The 22,274-nt window shown below is 43.0% G+C and overlaps 1 protein-coding gene across 2 annotated transcripts in view; it reads right to left on the bottom strand.

The window, feature by feature from the left end:
• TINAG (tubulointerstitial nephritis antigen) overlaps positions 1-22,274 on the bottom strand; it is an 806,666-nt gene that overhangs the window by 602,537 nt on the left and 181,855 nt on the right. For both annotated transcript variants that reach the window (XM_085610863.1, XM_085610864.1), the window contains exon 3: positions 15,860-15,949. In XM_085610863.1, coding sequence (XP_085466989.1) covers positions 15,860-15,949 — 90 coding nt within the window. The remainder of the gene's footprint in view (positions 1-15,859; positions 15,950-22,274) is intronic.

Genomic DNA, 22,274 nt, shown 5'->3' with positions numbered 1-22,274 from the left:
CGCTACGCTCCGCTCCTACCCTGAAAGTCTCGGGGGGATTCGTCAAGCGGGGGCTGAGATAAAAGGGGGGTCCCAAAACGCGTTTTTCCCATGCATTTTTCCATAGGACCTTTAGAACGAGCTACAGCCCGAATGGCTGAACAGAATTACTCAAAATTTGGCAGAGAGGTAGTCCCTAGGTCAAGGAAGTGCCTTTTGTAGGTTTGGTGTAAATCTGTTCAGTAGATTCTGAGAAAATAGCCTTTAAATCAATATATATATCTGAGCCAGCTTACGGTACGCTTACCGTACGCTTACGGTAAGCGTACGGTGGCGTGCGCGAGCGCGATTCTGATTGGCTCTTAGATCTTAGTAAACATTCGAATCGGCCGAAACCAGGAAGCGGCGGCCGCCATTTTGTCTCTCGCACTGAGAGAGATTTTTAAAATCGGAAGCCCAAAAACATGTAAAGGGGCTGTTTTGACAACTCCCTCCCACATAGTCATGTGGAGGGAGTCCCCAAACATCCCCCAAGTGCAAAAACGGTTTTATTTTTTTTTCGGCAATTTCACGGGGTACGCTTACCGTACGCTTACGGTAAGCGTACGGTAAAAAAATAAAAATAAAAAAAACACTATCACACTTACCCCACCCCCTGTGCTTTTGGTGGCCGAAGGCCACCAAATGTGCTGGGCTTATTACAATGGAAAAAAACACTATCCACACTTACCCCACCCCCTGTGCTTTTGGTGGCCGTAGGCCACCAAATGTACAGGGCTTATTATAAGGGAAAAAAACTTAGCATTTAAAAAACCGTACTAATTCACTGAAAAAACCATAGGTTTCACACACGTTATAGTTAGGAATTAGCATTTAAAAAACCTTGCAAATTCACTGAAAAAACCATAGGTTTCACACATGTTATAGTTAGTGGAAATTTTACTGATAAAAAACCAATGAAATTGCCCCGTTATAGTTAGCGCAGGCAACTATAACTCACGCGACCGCAATCCTCTGCTGATGACATATGTGTCTTTATGAAAAAAAAATATTTGTAATATATGTATAGCTAAAAATGTATGGAAGAAGACATGGGCAAATAAGTGTCTAAATACAGTATTAGCATCAGCAGAGGATTGCGGTCGCGTGAGTTATAGTTGCCTGCGCTAACTATAACGGGGCAATTTCATTGGTTTTTTATCAGTAAAATTTCCACTAACTATAACATGTGTGAAACCTATGGTTTTTTCAGTGAATATATATATATATATATATATATATTCACTGAAAAAAAACATAGGTTTCAGAGACGTTATAGTTAGAAATTAGCATTTAAAAAACCTTAGAAATTCACAGAAAAAACCATAGGTTTCAGGGGTATTATAGTTAGCTGCCCATTTCACTCGTACAAAACCATAGAAATTCCTCCGTTATAGTTAGTTCTGCTAACTATAACTCACGCGCCCGCAATGCACTGCTGATGATGTCACATATTGCATCATTCATGACATGGTCAGTGACATCACTGATGACATCACTGATGACATCTCAAATGACATCACTGATGACATCACTGATGACATCATCCACTGAATGTGGTTTAGTTTGAAATTTAAATATGTATTATATATATACCAATCTGTATTGAAGATTGAGTGGATATATAACTGTCTGGATGGAGGATTTAGTAGCTGTCTGACTGTCTTTTTAAGTGAATAATTAAAAGTGTCTCACTTAATACATAGATTAGTAACTAAACTATGTGAATGTGTGCAGCACTGTCTCTGTTGTTGTATAACATGCTGCCTCAGTTGGTCACTAACTACATGATTGATTGATTGATGTGGAACTTGTATAGCGCAACTATCGCCCTACGGGCATCCTGGCGCTTAGACTGATGGTCCAATATCAAGGGTGACAGAGGACGAGATAGAGAACCTGCCACGATTAAGCTTTGGGATATAGCCAGGTTTTGAGTCCCTTGCGGAATTCTAATAGGGAATTGCACTGTCTCAAGTTCAATGGGAGCTTGTTCCACATACCGGAAGCAACTATGCTGAAAGCCCTTCCACCTACCCTAGAGCGCTTAAATCTCGGGACTACCAGTAAGCCGGCTGTAGAAGATCGAAGTTGCCTGATTGGTGAGTGACGAACGAACTTGTCCTGTAGAGGGGCTGGGCCGAGTCCATGCACTGCTCTGAATGTCAGACACAAGGACTTAAAAAAGACCCTTTCCTTAACCGGAAGCCAGTGTAAGTCCCTCAATGCTCTGGTGGCCGAAGAGCTGCGTCGCCTAGCGAGCACTAATTTGGCTGCTGCTCACTGGATCCTTTGCAGTCCATGGAAGATATACTGCGGGGCCCCCAGATACAGGGAGTTGCAGTAGTCAAGCCTGCTTAATACCGTGCTGCGTACCACTGTAGCCCGTGACTCCCTTGGAAGCAGAGGTAGAAAACTCCGGAGCAGCCGCAGCAGGGCAAAGCAGACATTGGCGGTCTTGCTGGCCTGGGATACCATCTGGAGGTCGTCATCAAAGATCACCCCGAGATTACGTACCTTCCTGACCGGTGTAAGTGGTCCTTCCTCAGGAGAGAGACAGAATTCGGGAGGGAGGTGTTTAAGGATCCTGGATGGCGAGCAGAAGACCACTTCGGTTTTGCCACTATTAAACTGAAGAGAATTCCTTCTGAGCCAGTCCGTGGTCTGGTTCATGCATTGTTGAAATTGGTCCATGGATAGTGCGTCATCCCCTTCTAAGGAGAAGGCCAGCTGCGTGTCGTCAGCGTAGTTCACCAGGCTGACTCCAAAAGATTTGATTAGCGGAAACAGGGGCCGCAGGCAGATGTTAAAAAGGATGGGACTCATTGCAGATCCCTGCGGCACTCCGTACGCAACTGGAGACCTGCTGGAGGAGAAAGGTGTCAAGGTGACTACCTGCTGTCTACCTTCTAGGTAGGATTGAAACCATTGCAGTGCTCTACCTTTGACACCTATCTGCCTTAGTCTCTCCACCAGGACTGGGTGGCTCACCGTATTGAAAGCTGCCGACATATCGAGAAGCACTAGAATCATGGCATTCCCGTTGTCGGCACGCATTCGAAGATGGTCCAACATAGTAGTCAGAGCCGTTTCGGTTCCGTGGCCAGGACGGAAGCCAAACTGATCCCTGTCTAGCAGAAGGTTCTCCTCCAAGAACTGGGACAAAGTCCTGCTTACTGACTTTTCGAGGATTTTCACCGGATAAGGCAAAAGGGAGATGGGGCTGAAATTAGCTGGTACCAGAGGGTCCAGATTCGGTTTCTTGATCAGTGGGGTTACCACTGCTAATTTCCAGCAGTCTGGTACAGATCCAACCATCAGGGACTGGTTGCAGATCATCCTCAACCAAGGAAAGGTATTGCACCCATAAAGCTTCCATATTTTGTGGGGGAGAGGGTCTAGGGGAGAGCCAGAAGACACGCTTTCTATCAGGCTGTCAAAAGCCGCCTGGGAGAGTGGTTGAAAGCTGTCTAGGGCCGCAGTCAGTTGTAAATCTCCATCGGCCAGGCTGGTTGTTTCCTCAGGATCATCCTGGGTGTTGTCCTGTAAAGTATTTACAATGTTAGAGATTTTCTCCTGAAAAAAGGAGGCAATATCGTTGCACAGGGCTTGTGAGGGGGTTATTCTATTGTTCATACAGTCTGGGTTAGAGAGGTCTCGGACAATCTTGAAGAGGGCTTTAGTCCCATTTGAGGCCTGTGTGATGGAGTTGGCATAGAAATCTGCCTTGGATCTCAGGATAAGGGCTTTATATTGTAGTTGGATTTGTCTTAGATCTTTTTTATCATCCTCGGTGTAGTTTCTTCTCCATTTCCTCTCTGCTTGCCTGCGAGAGAGTCTGAGTTGATACAGCTTCTCATTGTACCAGGGAGCTGATCTTTTCCCCACCTTCTTTAATGGCTTTATAGGGATAGTTTGATCTAGGAGCTTAATTATATGTCCAGTGAATGATCTGTAATTTTCATCCACGGACTTATTGGAAGAGAAAAGACTGCGTCCAAAGATGTAATTAAGGGGTCGACTTTAGCCAGTTTGGCCCATTCTCTATCCATCCTATAAGAGCACTGCTGGCGAGGCATATTCTTCCGGCAGGGCATCATCATGCTCAGATGTATAAGGAAGTGGTCCGTCCAGTTCAAGGGCATTATATTTAATATCCTTGTTGTGACTGGGTTAGCGAAAACCAGATCCAGGATATGCCCCTTCTGATGAGTAGGGCTGGCCACCAATTGATGGAGGTTCAGGTTAGAACAGGTGTGCAGGAGGTCTCTCAGTTGGCTACCGAGGCCTCCGTCCTCGCTGAGGTTAAAATCACCTAGAACAGCCATGTTGGTGTGGGCAAGTTTTAAGTTGATGATAGTCTCAGCAAGAAGGTGGAATTGAGTAGTCGCGCCCGGGGCCTGTAACATAGCATCCCCGTAAGTAAGTTCCCGCTAGGAGACTGTAGTGAAAAGCCCATAATTTCTATCCCCCCTACCTCGTCGATCTGACAAGGTCTGAAATCTAAGGTATCTTTAAAAATCAGGCCCACTCCTCCTCCTCTACCCGTGCTGCGAGATTTGTGGAGGATTTTATATCCGCTAGGACAGGCCCCGCTCAAGCCAACAGTAGACTCAGCGGTGGCCCATGTTTCTGTAATGAAGAGTGCGTCTAATTCCATGTCTTCCAGGAGGCTGAAGACTTCGGAGGAGTGCTTAACAAGCGAGCGGCTGTTTATTAGGCCGCAGGTAAGACTATCGCCTACTGACTTGTGACCCTTTGGTAGGTTTAGCTGTAGTAGTTGATCTCTACTATATGTCAATCGCCCTAGATGGCTAAGTGGAAGGGCAGCATTTCTGGCGCTGGGAGCGTCCGGGGCACGGACGGGCGCAGACGGGCTTGCCATCGGTGCGCCCGCTGCGCGCGCGCGCTGCGCGCTTGCATTGGGCGACTTAAATAGGTAGTCGACGATGTTCCCCGACCGCTAGAGCGCCTCCCAAATTGGAGACTAGCAGTGGCACAATAGCAAGTTCACACACACAAGATGGCGGTCCTAGAGGGAACGAATGGTCGTCACGCTAAATCAGCGTGTGTAGAAGATTTGTTTATAGTGCAAGTAAGTGGAGGAGCGATGTGGATCACAAATTGTGGGTTCGCTTTCCGTATTTAATAAAACAATCAAGCAAGAATGGAACAAGTAAAACAGCACCTCTCGGCGCTCTGAAGTTTAAAACAGTGTTCACGGCGCGCAATCACACACTCTGTCTCTCGATATTAGCCTCAGTCATCAGGCGTGTGTATATTAGTTATTGATTAGTTGGGTGAGTATTTGTATGGGACACTGAGTTTGTGTGTGGTTGGATGGGGTGTGTGTAACTCTATGCATAGATGTGTGAATGGTTGATTGACTAGGTGTATGGGTTTAAGAGTGCATGTGGAAACAGTTGTTTGGGTGACTGAGTGTATTTATTTGTGTGTTGGTGAGCGAATATATGTTTTAGTTGTACATCTTCAACAAAGTAAAAAAATAAAAGGCATTGTATGTGAGAGTTGGTGTATATAAATAAGTTTGTGTAAGAGTCATTGATTGTGAGAGTAAATATATGAATGAGTGTATAATTGTAATGGTGCTTTTTTAACATATTAACGATGAGTTACTATGTGTTTGAATAAATGAGGTGTCGTTGGATAATTGTGTAAGTGAGTAAATTTAAGTGCGATACATTTTTTTCATGAGTGAGTAGGATGACGTAATAACCGACTAAGATGACTGCTGATGTGTCAATGTCTATATCTGTGTATAAGTGCATTTGATAGTGTTCTATTAATTAATGACTGCATGTATAGATGATTCAGATGTTGAATGTGGGTAGTTGTGTGTGTAGACTTAGGAATCAGTGAGTGGGCATGTAGTAACTGGTATTGGTGTGTCAATGGTTTCAAATATGGTACTCTGTATTTTACAGTGAGTGATGAAAGGTTATACTAGTGTATGATGTGGTGTATCGGATTGTCAATTGGATGATGTCATCAGTGATGTCATTTGAGATGTCATCAGTGATGTCATCAGTGATGTCACTGACCATGTCATGAATGATGCAATATGTGACATCATCAGCAGTGCATTGCGGGCGCGTGAGTTATAGTTAGCAGAACTAACTATAACGGAGGAATTTCTATGGTTTTGTACGAGTGAAATGGGCAGCTAACTATAATACCCCAGAAACCTATGGTTTTTTCTGTGAATTTCTAAGGTTTTTTAAATGCTAATTTCTAACTATAACGTCTCTGAAACCTATGTTTTTTTTCAGTGAATTTCAAAGGTTTTTTAAATGCTAACTTTTAAGTGTGATAGTAGTTATATCTATTTTTTTGTACTGATTTTCTACAGTTTTTTAACTGTTTATTTATAAATATTTTATTCATTAAATAACATTATATATTTTTCTGAAAATTGCAAAAAAACATTTTTTAATTAAAACTGAAATATTGATTAATTTTCTTGTTTTCATTGTTTATTTTAACCCCTTCGCTGCTGCGGACATTCCGCTGCAGCGCTGGGGGGGGCAGGGGGGCAGCGCGGCGGGCCTGTGCTCATGACGGAGCCGCTCCGTCATGAGCCACAGTTGAGCTGTGCTCATGACGGAACGGTTCCGTCATGACTCCGCCCATTTGCGTTGTCGCCCCGCACAGGCGGGGAAACAGCGCCGCGCAGGCGGAGCGGCCGCCGGCAGGATTGTCATGACGGAACCGTTCCGTCATGAGCACACGACAACCGTGGCTCATGACGGAACGGTTCCGTCATGAGCAGGGAAGGGGTTAATATATTTATATCATTTTCGTACTCAAATTGTACACATCACGGTGGGTGCGCACATTCTAGCCGCCATTTTAGAAAAGTCATGAAGGATCCGCGTATGGTGTGCGACGGCTGCGTGTTTTTCAGTTACATCATATACATTTAATATCACGTGATATGCGCGATTGGTATGCGACCAGTCTGCGACTCCTGCTCCCGCGCTTTCGCGACACATGCGCATTACGGTACGAGATGTTTGCGCGCTTGCGGGTCCCACGTGACATATACGTGCTGGGGCGCGCTGGGTGCGCGACTCCCGCAAAAAAAATTATGTTCCAAAATGATATGTATGTGTCTTTAATATACATATTAAGGCAAGAGATTATGTAAGATATTCATCAAAATAATATATTTGTACTTATAAGAAACGTATATTATTTAAAAAAATATTTTCGTGAAGTCGGGTGCGTGCATCGTGAGTGCAGAAAACCAGGTCAGCAGAGCCGCTTTAGAGGGAGAGAACCAGGTCAGCAGAGCTGCTTTAGAGCCAGAGAACCAGGCCAGCAGAGCTGCTTTAGAGCCAGGGAAACAGGTTAGCAGAGCTGCTTGAGAGCCAGAGAACCAGGTCAGCAGAGCTACTCTAGAGCCAGAGAACCAAATCAGCAGAGCTGCTTTAGAGCCATAGAACCAGGTCAGCAGAGCTGCTTTAGAGCCAGAGAACCAGGTCAGTAGAGCTGTTCTAGAGCCTAAGACCCAGGCCAACAGAGCTGCTCTAGAGCCAGAGAACCAGGTCAGCAGAGCTGCTGCAGAGCCAGAGAAACCAGGTCAGTAGAGCTGCTTTAGAGGGAGAGAACCAGGTCAGCAGAGCTTCTATAGAGCCAGAGAACCATGTCAGCAGAACTGCTTCAGAGCCATAGAACTGGGTCAACGGAGCTGCTTTAGAGCCAGAGAACCAGGTCTGCAGAGCTGTTGTAGAGCCAGAGAACTAGATCAGCAGAGCTGCTCTGTAGCATAAGAAGTAGGTCAGCAGAGCTGCTCTAGAGCCAGAGAACCAGGTCAGCAGACCTACTGTAGAGCCAGAGAAACCAGGTCAGCAGAGCTGCTTTAGAGAGAGAGAACCAGGTCAGCAGAGCTGCTTTAGAGCCAGAGAACCAGGTCAGCAGAGCTGCTCTAGCTGACACTGACTGACTGACACTGACTGACTGACACTGACTGACACTGATTGACACTGACTGACACTGATTGACTGACACTGAATGACTGACACTGATTGACTGACACTGACTGACTGACACTGATTGACTGACACTGACTGACACTGATTGACTGATTTTCTACAGTTTTTTAACTGTTTATTTATAAATATTTTATTCATTAAATAACATTATATATTTTTCTGAAAATTGCAAAAAAACATTTTTTAATTAAAACTGAAATATTGATTAATTTTCTTGTTTTCATTTTTTATTTTAATATATTTATATCATTTTCGTAAAAAAAAAATATTTTTTTTTTCGCAGTCGCGTACTCAAATTGTACACATCACGGTGGGTGCGCACATTCTAGCCGCCATTTTAGAAAAGTCATGAAGGATCCGCGTATGGTGTGCGACGGCTGCGTGTTTTTCAGTTACATCATATACATTTAATATCACGTGATATGCGCGATTGGTATGCGACCAGTCTGCGACTCCTGCTCCCACGCTTTCGCGACACATGCGCATTACGGTACGAGATGTTTGCGCGCTTGTGGGTCCCACGTGACATATACGTGCTGGGGCGCGCTGGGTGCGCGACTCCCGCAAAAAAAAATTATGTTCCAAAATGATATGTATGTGTCTTTAATATACATATTAAGGCAAGAGATTATGTAAGATATTCATCAAAATAATATATTTGTACTTATAAGAAACGTATATTATTTTAAAAAATATTTTCGTGAAGTCGGGTGCGTGCATCGTGAGTGCAGAAAACCAGGTCAGCAGAGCTGCTGTAGAGCCAGAGAACCAGGTCAGCAGAGCTGCTCTAGAGCCTAAGAACTAGGTCAGCAGAGCTGCTCTAGAGTCAGAGAACCAGGTCAGCAGAGCTGCTGTAGAGGCAGAGAAACCAGGTCAGCAGAGCCGCTTTAGAGGGAGAGAACCAGGTCAGCAGAGCTGCTTTAGAGCCAGAGAACCAGGCCAGCAGAGCTGCTTTAGAGCCAGAGAAACAGGTTAGCAGAGCTGCTTGAGAGCCAGAGAACCAGGTCAGCAGAGCTACTCTAGAGCCAGAGAACCAAATCAGCAGAGCTGCTTTAGAGCCATAGAACCAGGTCAGCAGAGCTGCTTTAGAGCCAGAGAACCAGGTCAGTAGAGCTGTTCTAGAGCCTAAGACCCAGGCCAACAGAGCTGCTCTAGAGCCAGAGAACCAGGTCAGCAGAGCTGCTGCAGAGCCAGAGAAACCAGGTCAGTAGAGCTGCTTTAGAGGGAGAGAACCAGGTCAGCAGAGCTTCTATAGAGCCAGAGAACCATGTCAGCAGAACTGCTTCAGAGCCATAGAACTGGGTCAACGGAGCTGCTTTAGAGCCAGAGAACCAGGTCTGCAGAGCTGTTGTAGAGCCAGAGAACTAGATCAGCAGAGCTGCTCTGTAGCATAAGAAGTAGGTCAGCAGAGCTGCTCTAGAGCCAGAGAACCAGGTCAGCAGACCTACTGTAGAGCCAGAGAAACCAGGTCAGCAGAGCTGCTTTAGAGAGAAAGAACCAGGTCAGCAGAGCTGCTTTAGAGCCAGAGAACCAGGTCAGCAGAGCTGCTCTAGCTGACACTGACTGACTGACACTGACTGACTGACACTGACTGACACTGATTGACACTGACTGACACTGATTGACTGACACTGAATGACTGACACTGATTGACTGACACTGACTGACTGACACTGATTGACTGACACTGACTGACACTGATTGACTGACACTGACAGACTGACTGACACTGGCTGACTGACATTGACTGACACTGACTGACACTGACTGACACTGACTGACTACTCTCTACTACTCTACTACTGACTCTCTACTACTCTCTACTACTCTCTCTCTACTACTCACTCTCTACTACTCTCTACTACTCACTCTCTACTACTCTACTACTCTCTACTAGTCTCTACTACTCACTCTCTACTCTCTATTACTCGCTCTACTCTCTACCTCTCTACCTCTCTCTCTATTACTCTCTACCTCTCTACCTCTACCTCTCTACCTCTACACCTCTACCTATACACCTCTACCTCTCTGTACATTCACACATATGCACATATATATATGCATATATATGCATATGCATTTATATATATGTATGTGTATATATATACATATATAAACATATAAATATAATCTGCATATCTATATAAATATAAATTCATGCAAACATATACATATACATATATGCATACATATGCATGGTATGTACATGAAAGTTTGAAAAACTCTAATACAAGCAAAGCTAAAAAGCCACCTAATTACAAACAGAATTGCTTTAACTTAAATGAGGGCGAGACCTATTGCATTTTCAATGCTTGTTTACTTTGATTCCATCAAGAAGGCATTCAGATGTGACACATTTGCCATAAATTCTGAATGGTAGCACTCTAGTTCCTCATTAGATCACTGTAGTAAAGCTACTGCTCACCAGGGAGGTCTGCTGCTGGTATTCAAAGTGCATGTTTCAGTCTGCATGTCAGAACGTTTTAATGAAATAGAAGAGGATTTGAGAAGTCAAAATGTGCCCTAATTTTTCTTTCTGCAACACTAATCATAATTTCTATGGCAAAATGAACCCCCTCATTTTGTTCCTTTGCAAATTAAATGTTTTAAGTGTTACCACTTTATTCCAATCAAGATGGCTTCAGGTGTGTCATACTTTTGTCATAAGTAAGACTGTTAGCGCTCTAGTTGTTCTTTAAAACACTCTGGGATTTCTGTCATTGGGCTATACTTGGGCTACATCTCGGTGATATTTGTGCTACATTTGGGCTCTTTTGTCTCAGGTGGCCATCTTGGGAGACTTGTTATGGAGTTTCCTAATTTCCTCATTTACTACAGTCTCCTCAGTAGGCATACTGTCAGTTTTTTACTTTGGTACAATGAAGAAGGCATTCAGATGTGTCACACATTTGCCATAAATTCAGAATGTTAGCACTCTAGTTGCTCATTAGATCACTGTAGTAAAGCTACTGCTCACCAGGGAAGTCTGCTGCTGGTGTTGAAAGTGCATGTTTCAGTCTGCATGTCAGAATTCTTTAATGAAATAGAAGAGGATTTGAGAAGGCACTCAAAATGTGCCCTAATTTTTCTTTCTGCAGCACTAATCATACATTCTATGGCAAAATGAACCCTCTCATTTTGTTCCTTTTTAAATTAAATGTTTTAAGAGTTACCACTTTATTCCAATCAAGATGGCTTCAGGTGTGCCATACGTTTATCATAACATAAGTAGGAGTGGTAGCGTTCTAGTTGTTCTTTGGAACACTCTGGGAAGCTGCAGTAGAACACAAAGGAATCAACTGACAGTCTCTGCCCTTCTTGGATGTACATGTTTTACTGAGAATGTCAGACTTCATTCTCACATGACTGAGAAAGATAATGTGAATTTACAGAAAATATGCTCTCAGTTTAGCTTATAGATCACCTTCCAAACCTCTGTGGGAAAAGCATGTGAAAATAGTTTTCTCTCAAACATGATTCATGATATCCCAGCAGAAGGCTTTTTCACATGGTAAAATCACCTTAGAACATACCACAATTCCTAAAATGAGTATGGTACCATCAACAAATGATTTATAATGTAACTAAAGTCTTAAAACCTTCTATTAACTGCAATGCTTTTTAATGAGGTGCTATCATGTATATTGGTCCCAAGATGGCTGCCAACACTTCTTGGATGAAGTGCTGACAGCCAATCAGATCTCACAATGAGATGTGTGGTTAGGCTCCGCCCAGATATATATGTGATTTTGAATACTCGAAGCGCGTCAGCATAGAGACTATAATGCCGTCATGAGTGACAGTTGCGCTATATAAACCTTACTTTTCATTTCATTTCATTATGCCACATCTATTAATGTCCGTCTGCCATAATAAAAGAAACCCATCGCACTGGTCATATGGTTATAGGTGTAAAATCATCGCGCTGCTCAAAATTAGAATTAAAATTAAAATCCGAGGGAGACACGCTGCATTGCCATAATGCTGCTTCAAAAAGCATTATTGGGGAATGTCCGTGAAATCACGTCCGGCTCATAATAAACAATACTGACATGATGTGCTGTTGTATGCTATTGGAGATTGAAACAGATTTAAATAATAACACTCACTAACAACACGCCGCATGTTTACTGAAGCATATACACACTAGAGTGCATGTATTCTTGCAGCACTCACATTACCCAGTTCGAGCCTCGTAACAACAGTTCTCCAACTCCAATATATGTGTGTGTGTGTACACAAAAAAGTATTCCAGGAATCAGCCTGATGGCAAGAAAGATTTTCTAAATGTTATGAATCCCCTTTTTTGTGTGGGTTATTTATAGACTGCACGCTTAACCCCACAGTACAACGGAGCACGGTGCATGCTGACAAAGTATGTTTACTGCAAGGGGTTTGCAGATGCATGCAGGGAACCTTTATCAAAGCACAAGGGGGATTGAGTAAACAGCGGTGTGGAGAGGTTTATTTTGAGACCTTTTTTGAGTGGATTATAGAGCAAGTATGAAGTGCAGACAGGATATTCTGTAGTCTTGGAGCATTAGGAAAAGAATGTCTGGGGCTCCATGTGCGTATTTGGTGAAACTATGGACTTTTATATCTCACCAGTAAAGAGCTGTGGATTGCATGGTTAACCTGGAGATTTGAGGTGAAGGCTTTGTAGAGTGCTCTGTAGATGTTCATCCCTCCACACCCATTCTCTCCAGTTTAATGTTTATTTCATGTGTTAAATCAAATTGTTCCCATATTATGTAAATGATGTTACATTGTAATGTGCTCTAATGCCACTTGGTGAAATAGCGCTGTAGAAGAATATAGAAAAAAAAAAGAAAAAAAAGAAGATTTGTGCCAGCCAGTTATTTTCAAGATGTTGCATACGTTGCTGCATTTAGTCCAGTTTTTCAGAAGGGTGAAATGACTATTTGGCTTTTTTTGTATTCATGGCCTTTTTGGACCTGCTTTATGGTCTGCTGGGCCGTTTTTAGGTTGAGCCTATAGCGGCAGGGCGCATGCGCTGCTTGCTTTGCAAGGCATGCCGTAATGGAGTATGGAGTGGAAGCTCTGCCCACTCTCCCCCAAGTTTTTGATTGGCTCTTGTCATTGTCTTTTGTAAATGCTGCTGTCTGATTGAACATGAGGCTTGTTAGTCACTTCTTATTATTGCCATGTCGCCATTTGTACCCTCCCATGGCTACTGGCCCTTTACTTCGAGTGTTACACAGTACGGTGCGTTTTATTTAGACTGTGAGCACTACTTTGTCCGTGCCTTCTCTCCCCCTTCTACTCCCTCCGCCTGACCGCACTCCCTTTGTCCGTGATTCCCCCCTCCCGTTGTCCGTGATGCAATGCAAAAGGTCTCGTGTGAATGCGAGTCCTATTGCATTGCAAATGCTTGTTTTTTAAAGGGACTATGCGCACCAGAATACGAAGGAAAAAACTGGACTAATGACCCACTTATGCCTGGGTTGGTAAAACTCGAGAAGTCAGCTGCTTCGGATACGCCACAAACCTGTGCAGGCACTGCTGATGCGTGAAAACAAGGGATGGCGCTGTGGCCAATGGAGGGCGTTGCAGGAAGTAGCGACCCTGTAGAGGCGTCTCTACACTTCCTGCAAAGCAAGGCCAGAGGGTCAGGCATTACTCAGGTTTCCCGGGTCCCCGCCTGAGGGTCTCATCCAGTCTGTATTGTTTTCTTTATACTCTGAGTCTTGTTTTTTCTATATCAATATGACATCAGTACTACAAGTTCTAGAATGCAAAGTAAACTTATGGACGGGGTGAACGACTCAGTAACTCACCTTTGCCACGGGAATCTTCAGCGCTCTGCCTGGGAAAACTTCATGAAAAGTAGTGGAACACTATTAACGCTCATGTTGGCCTTCGTCTCTACCCCGAATCAGCAGTAACTATATCGACCTCAGAAGTGTGAAAATATTAATCCGAGGGCCTCTGAATGGCTCAATGGACCTTACTAAGGTGAAAGCTTCGGTTCGCAGCAGTTTTATCGGATGAGCGCATCGTAAAATGTAAGATGGTGCATGCCAACTTGTCATCACGAGCCCTGCAGGCATAAGCCAACATCACACGTTTAGACAGTTCTGACCAGCTGTTGTGCCCTTACAAGACACTGAGACATTCACAGCAATCAAATGTATAGGTTCGGGAATCTAATGCTAGAACTGCGTACACTATATCTGTTATAGGTTTTTAATAACAGGCCTAAGCCCCTTGTCTTGTATACCTGTACGTGTATTTATACTTTTATACTTCCCCGCATGCTTAGCGATGACTCTGTAGAGAATGAAATAAATGTTCTTTTCTCCAGAGGCAAACACTGCATGGCTTTATTTGCGCAGCAGGCATTTATTTCAGAAGGGTTTTGTTATGGACAACGATCAACACAATTCGTATTCCAGATTTCTGAAATATACAACATGCCCATCAGATTACCTGCTCTGCGAGTGAATATTTGGCACAAAAAAAGACAAGTGTGTAGCGAATCATGTCGGGGGTACAGCAAAGAGTTACATTTCAAAGATTCTTTCAACACACATCTGCCAGCAGTAGGCACGTTTGTTCCATGCAAATAGAAATCAGAACATGACCGAGCAAGGATTGCATGTATTTGTATGTTTCTTTGCTTTGGGAGGACTGAATTTAGTGATCCAACTGAGCATGTTCTTCAACTTTGTGTTCTGCTGTCGCAGTCTTTGCAGACTCTAGTATTATCACATCTTAAGTTTCCTAGCACCCAGGATAATATGCTGCATAGCCAAAAAACGTTCAAGGTACCAAAGGTGAGACCAATTGCATTGCAAATGTTTGTTTTTCTTTCTGTCTATCCATAATTTTTCTCAGATCCTCACTTTTTATTTCTAACATTTCCTTCTCAAGGTAATTGCTTTGCCCTGTGTTCCTCTCTCTGTATTTACCCTAGTTGAGTTATTTATCTTTCTTTGTTTCCTTCACTATCCACGCCAGCCCACAACCCTCTTTCACTATATTCCATAAGAGTGCTATTTATGAGCATCTTGTCTGTAGAACTGCCCAAGATCAACTCAATAAGGTTTAAGTGGGACCCAGTTCACCAGTCCCTGAGCCCAGTGGCAGTCCCTGCTTAATCTCTTGGAGTGGGGGGTTCTCTACGCCACTGCTGCACAGTATTGACTCCACTTAAAACCTTTTTAATCTACAACAAAACTCCTCATGCCCCTTTATCTCACTCTTGCAGGAATTTATTCACCCATGCTTTCTCCCTTTGCCACTGTATTTCCATCTTTCTCTTGGTCTTGATCAAAGTCTGTTGAGGAAAAATAAGTGCTGCTCTCCCAAAATCAGGGCAAATGAGCTCCACCTGCACCCACCGGCTCTAGTTAAACACTGTTTTACCCCACAGAGTGAACATCGTTAACATCTGCACTTCACAGTAGGATCAGGGCATCAACATCCCTAATCAGGTTGGTTTTGGCCAGTCAGCCTTTGTAATGACAAAGAATAATTTACTTATAAAGAATGAGTGATTAACAAAAAATGTTCTCAATGCGATTTAAGGTCTGTATTGTAAGGACCCAAAAGGGATGGCTTCATTCATTCTTTAAAATATCGGCAGAACATAATGTCCCCGAATATATTTAATCTTAAAATGTAGGAGGATAGGTACATTAAATTTCTATGAACACAATAATAGAGCAAATAATAGTAAAATGTAATAGCAGGTAGATTTTGCCACTCTAATCCCTGCCATCTTAATATTTCTACTTTGTACTCAATTCACTTTCCTTCAAAAAATGTATATTGCAAATTAATAAACAATGTATTGTTCTCACCTGTAGTTTCTGGAATTGATCAGTTCAATCTGTTTTGGACGAACAAGACAAATGTTTTCTGTGCATTTCCATTTTGTTGCAATGCAGATACTGAGGAAAAAAGCAATAGCTCAGTGATAAGGTGAATTTGACAGAAAATAAAGTAATTGATCGGTCTTGACTTATTCGATATACAGTGAAATTGTCTAGCATGATTAGTGTGCACTTATGCTTTGAAAGAGATGATGTTATAGTTTAGTTCTCAATACATTATCGTCGTAGCTTGCAAAATTATAGCTAAAGCAGGTTAATAAATGCTGCAAGCTTTACAAAACAATATTTTGCTGATTTGAAAACACATTTTATCATATTGAAACTCTTATTCATAGGGGTGAGTTGTAATGTGCGCATGCATTTGCCCCCAAGCATAGGTTTTGAATCCTTATTTTCGCTATTTCTATATGCTTTCAGTTTTTGGAAGATGTGGGTGTGAAAAACAATAGGCGATCCTAGAAAAAAAAAAAATTCTGAAAACTAGACAAAATTCTGAATTTGGCAATGGATTTTTCACCATACATTGAATATAAATCAGAAATGAGAAATTGGTGGCATGGTTTGCAACCCTGACTTTGAATACTGCTTTGTACATTGACCTTTATTATCAGAGATGTTCCCAGACAACTTGGGCAACACTGAGGTACATTTATAGTTTGTCAGGATATATGTTTGAACTAACAAATGAGCATTGGTTTACAGTGTTTTTTTATGGTCTGTGCCCATGTATTGAGTTGCATTGAAAACCATAATAGAAATGTGTTATGAAGGCAAGCTATGTAATTATTATTTGAAATATACATAAACAAGAATGTGAGGTTAGGGAGAGGAGTCACTCGTATCAAATGTGCGTTTTATTTTCTTATTTTTTTTACAACATTTGTTTTGTTGACGCTCAAAATAGCAGCTGTAAAAATTGGGATAGCCATTTTGATGTAAATTTGACAACTTGTGAGATTGCAGTTTTTGCCTTAATGTCAGGTAATACATAGTGAACCATATTGCAAAATGCGATGCAGCGCGCGTAACAAAATTAGTTTTATTTATTTAAATGTGTATTTACCTCCGTTCATCCATATTCCGGTGTTTACAATTCCCCACCCAGCCCCTCCCCTGCCCCGCCTCACTGCCCCACCGAACTCCCTCCACGGGCCGCTCCTGCACCCTACACTGATGCGGAGATGGGATCCATGTCACATGTATGTTGTGAGTGTCTGGAACCATTGTGTTCACATGTTTTGTTATGATTAGAATGTATGAACGAAATCCATTGGATCCACACCTTCGATCCCCTAACCTTAGGAAGAGCAGCAGGTCTGCGAAGTGGCTAGAATAAATAAACAACAGGTGTGTGTACATTTTGCTGATGTCCCAAAGTTCACCTTTCATTGTTTGTGATTTTTTCTGGTTTTGACAGAGTGAAACAGGATTATTTTCAAACTGATCAAACACAGACATCTGGAAAAGGTATGCAAAACGTTCCTTTGCAAGTTTATGTTTAGAGAGGTTTGCACTCACAACGGCTTTGCCTATGGAATATTACTGAGTGACTTCTGTGAAGTACATCTTATGCACAACACTTCTGTTAGAGTTTAAATAATGGTGTTTGCAACAGAGTCATTGCAAAAACACATTTTCACGCGCGTGTGGCGAAGAGTGGAGATTTGCACACTTCAGGCCGCTGCGACGTGTTCATTCTTCCCAAGGTTGCTCAACAATGAATTATACACTTTGAGCACCCTTTGAAAGCACTACTTGAGAAACCGCTACGGTGGGTCTGTCTTTCGAGAGACACACTGAAGTGCACAGCAGTCGCACACTCACCTGTAATGCTGGCACACTCGCGTGCAGTGCCCTTGCTCTGCACACCACGTCACACTCATGACGCTGCCATCTTAAATGGGCCAATGTTTTCTTTTTAACGCACCGATGGCTCATTGTAGCCAGAAAATGTGCTTTTTCAACAAAGCAATGATCCTCTGAGCAGAAAGGTGACAGTGGGCGTGGTGCTGCATTTTCCATGTTTGCACTTTATTCACTGTGTCTGTGGGAGCGGCTCAGACCCCGGTTATACCACGTGACGGGGGGAGGTCATTCTTTCCTTCAGAGAAGCTGACTGGACTCGGAATGAGGGAGTGTCCGCAGCAGCACAGCCCTTGCGAGTCTCAGCAGCACAGCCAAGGGAGGCCCAGAAGGAGGACACAACCTTACACAAGGGTGATCATGAACAAATCCACGTCAGGATTGTAAACTCAAACCCATTTATTAGAAACAAGATTTATTTGAAAAATCCCATTGACATCCTGAACATCCACGCTATTTGTAAAGCAAAACAAAAGCCCTAAAATAGGTATTTTTTAGACGCAGAAAGGAGAAGCAAACACAAGAGGAACTGATAGAAAGGGAAAAGAGAAGCAAACACAATAGGAACGAGTGCGCACGCCACAGCGAGGCATCTGGTTTGAATTATCGCGCACGCATCTGGGCACGATAATTCAAACTAGATGGTGCCTATGCAGGTAACCGCAAGCAATAGGCCATGGGCGGAGCAAAGTCGGGACATGCGCCCGCCTTTGCCCAATTGCGTTCTGTCTTTCTTAGAAAGACGCACGCAAAAGCCAATTGCCTGTGATGAAAAGCTCACCACACGCATGAGCGTGTACGAGCGTGTGGTGAGCTTTTCAAAGCCCCTTACAAGAAGTCTCGCCAGAGCAGCACATGCGCGCTGCTACAGGCTCGACCTAAAAAGGAGGAGTAGTAAGTGGCAACCAATTATACTGCAAAATAATGAAAGTAGGAACTTACATGGGTCTGAGACAACAAACAGTATTTATAAAGGGAGCAACATCAAAGCTAATATATTTGTCCGTCAAAGTTTGTAAATAGTCTAACATTACGAGCCATCATGATTGGTAAAAGATATATCTTAGAATCATGAAACTTACAGAAGAAAGTGAAATGTAGCAGCAATTGTTCAGGAGCATAAACACATAGCCATGCAAAACCGCCTCTCTGCCAGAATATCTTAATACGAAACTTTACATAGAGCAAAATTATCCATTTTGAATCTCATCAACAATAATATTTCCCATTGGCTGGGGATATACAACAAATAGGACTCAATGCCAGAATAAGATACTAGATGTAAGTATTCTTTGTTTATGGCTTTTTGATAATTCATTAACATCTCTTTGTGAATGCTTATCATAAAAAAGTGCACCTTACCAATATTTTATTGTGCAAATCCAAAACCACATACATGCTTTTTACAATATCACTTGTAGTATTCTCAAAAGCAATGTTTTTATGACACAGCCAAATAATTGCAGGCCTAAATTATTCTTAACAGTAAGGGCGTTGTTTTATTGATTCCAACCCAAAAACAAAAATGATAGCGTTTCGCGGCACATGCCTGTCACTTCTTCAGGGCTGAAATTTCAAAAACAAAACAGAACCAAATTTACTTGTAGTCTTCACACACTATTAACAACCTTTACCATAAAAGTCAGTTCACTGTTACATGAACTTTGCAAGAGTACAATCTCATAGATTGTTTCACATTTGTGTTACTTCATCACCTTTAATATATTCTCAGTGTGGATTCATGTCACATCTTTATGTGCATAGAAATGATTTGGCAAACAGTGCAGGCCTCGTTCAACCACATTTTCCAAGTTCTATACCCATGAGTTGTTAAACATAAATATTACGTGAAGAAGTTCTTCTGTGTTTTGAGACCATGTTAATTTTCATAACACCATTGTATTTATTAGAGGGAATTTCAATTCCCCATTAAAAAGAATATTATTCAAAACAAAATCCAATATCACTAAGATGTAATCAACAGCTAATGATTTAAAACCACATATATAGTCACAATATACCTCGGGCCCCATTGCCGCCACCCTAGCAGTGTTGGGACCGACCGCCAGTGGTGTGGCAGGCCTGCACCACAAATTAGGATGCGACCGCCACCGTGGCGGTCGCAGTCCATATCTTTGACAATGCCAAAGAGGCATGTCGTGCATTGCCATGCACAACGTGGCAGGCACCGTGCGGTGCCTGCCACCTTGAGCATGGCAATGTAGGGGGGTACCATAGGTACCCCCCAAGTTCAGCCCCCACCCCCCCAGGGGCCCGCAAAGCAATTCACGCCAGCCTTTCCATGGCGGCATCACCGCCATGGAAAGGCCCTGAAAACCTGGCATCATAATATGGATGTCGGTGCCTTCCAGGCACCACCACCATATCATGCCCCAGTTCCACCCGGCCAGCAATCGTAACGATTGCCGACTGGCGGAAAAGTGGCGGACGAACATTCTGTCTGCCACGGTACCCCCCACCATGGCAGGGGGGGAAATGATGTTGTAATGGCGGGCGGATCGCCACGCCAATCGGGCGGTGGCGGTCCGCGCACCATCATAATGGCCCCCTTAGTGTCAAAAATAATTTAGGCTGCAATTATTTGGCTGTGGTCATAAATACATTGCTTTTGAGAAGACTACAAGTGATACTGCCAGAATTATGTATGCGGTATTGGATGTGCCTTTTATAAATATGTTGGTGAAATTATATTTGTATATATCTTCACTGAAGTATAATTTGTTATCAATAGCTCCCTACAAATGTTTTATGTAAATTTTAAGTACCGACTTGGGTGGGCACTAGTCTAGTAGATGAGCTTACGTGGGGCCACTGATATCCTTGTCAAAGTTTGGTTCAGATTTTCCTATGCTTAGGAATGCTATTTGGGTTGCTAAATTTTTTTTTTTAGCATAGGCTATCCAGGAAGTGCTCACCCCCTTGTCACACCTTAAACAGTCCATCATCAACTGCTGGTTAAAAATTGCCTCAGGGTTACTCCAGACTAACAGCCATAACATCAGAGGTGGCAATTTGATGTGGTCCTCCACTAATGTGCGCCCAAGCCTTCATGACAAACACAGGTCCAGTCCTTCTCACCCATTCAGGGGAATAGCAGGCAGCAGGACAGCCCAGCAAGGCAGTAGTCCAGCAAAGCACCAGTCCAGCAAATCAGCAGTCCAGCAGAGTGGCAGTCCTCTCAGCAGCACAGCAGTTCTTCTTCCTGGCAGAATGGTCACAGGTCCAAAAGTGTACTGAAGTCATGTGTCAGAGGTCCTGTATGTATACTAACGCTGTGCCTTTGAATTAGGGGAGACTTCAAAGAAGGGTCTATGAAGTGAGCAGAGGTCCTTACTTTCTGCCCTGGCTCCAGATTAACTACAGGGGGGATGCAGCCCTTTGTGTGGACAGGGCACAGCCTATCCGGGTGTAAGTGTGAGGCTATGTCCAGCTTCTCCCTCCCATCTCCCAGGATGGCCCATCAAGTCTCACCTAAAATCCCATTGTGTGTGCCTGTCAATAGAGAATACAGAGAGCCCAGCTGACACCCATTTAGACTGAAAAGAGACAGACAGCAGGTGCCAAATGCTTAACGTAAGAATATGTCAGCTTTCTAAAAGATGCATTTTTAGAATTGCAATTTAAAATCTGACTTCACTATAAGTTGTCACTTTAAATTGTGATTCCAGAGACAATAGCCTTGGGGGTCTTATGTCTTCGCAATTAGAAATCACACTTGAAAAATGTAATATGGGAATCCCAATACTATCCTATGGCAGAGATAGGCATTGCAGTAGTAAAAAAACAAATTTGAGAGTTTATCACTACCAGGACATGTAGAATTTGAAAGTACATGTCCTACTTTTTGAATATGTTGCACCCTGCCTTCTGGGTTGTCCAGGGCCTACCTTATGAGTGACATATGAATAAAAAGGGAAGGTTTAGGCATGGCAAGAGGTTTATCTTTCCAGGTTGAAATAGCAGTGTAACTGTACACAGACGCTCTGCAATGGCAGGCCTGAGATATGGTTAGAGGGCTTCTTGAGTGGGTGACACAAGCAGTGCTGCAGGCCCACTAATAGCATTTATTTTACAGGTTCTAGGCACATAAAGCACACTTTGCTAGGGTAGGGGCTTTTAGGTAAATTAAATATGCCAGTTGGTGTTATATTCCAGATGTTAGGCCCATGTAGAGAAGCAGCTTACTTCTTACATTGTCCTATTTTTCAGGAGTAATCTTTTGTACATATTTGCGTGCATGACAATGTTGGATTAGTTTCCCTGAAACTAAACTCATTTACACATCTAGCTTTGCACAACATTATCACTATGCCCTAACCATTGTGTACATGGACTCTTTTTGCACTATGCACAAATGTCATCTCTATCTTCATCCACGGGGTGACAGGGCTATCTATATATCCATAACATTCCAAATCTATGCGCACATCGCAAGGCTGCTTTCTATTGTAAAAGATGAGCATTCAGATAGATTAGCAGGGGAGGCACTCCAGTAGAC

The sequence above is a fragment of the Triturus cristatus genome, chromosome 6 (assembly GCF_964204655.1).
Source record: "Triturus cristatus chromosome 6, aTriCri1.1, whole genome shotgun sequence".
In the NCBI taxonomy this organism is placed as follows: Eukaryota; Metazoa; Chordata; class Amphibia; order Caudata; family Salamandridae; genus Triturus; species Triturus cristatus.
Note: the sequence above shows the minus strand (reverse complement) of the source record. Positions and strands in the feature narration are given on the sequence as shown.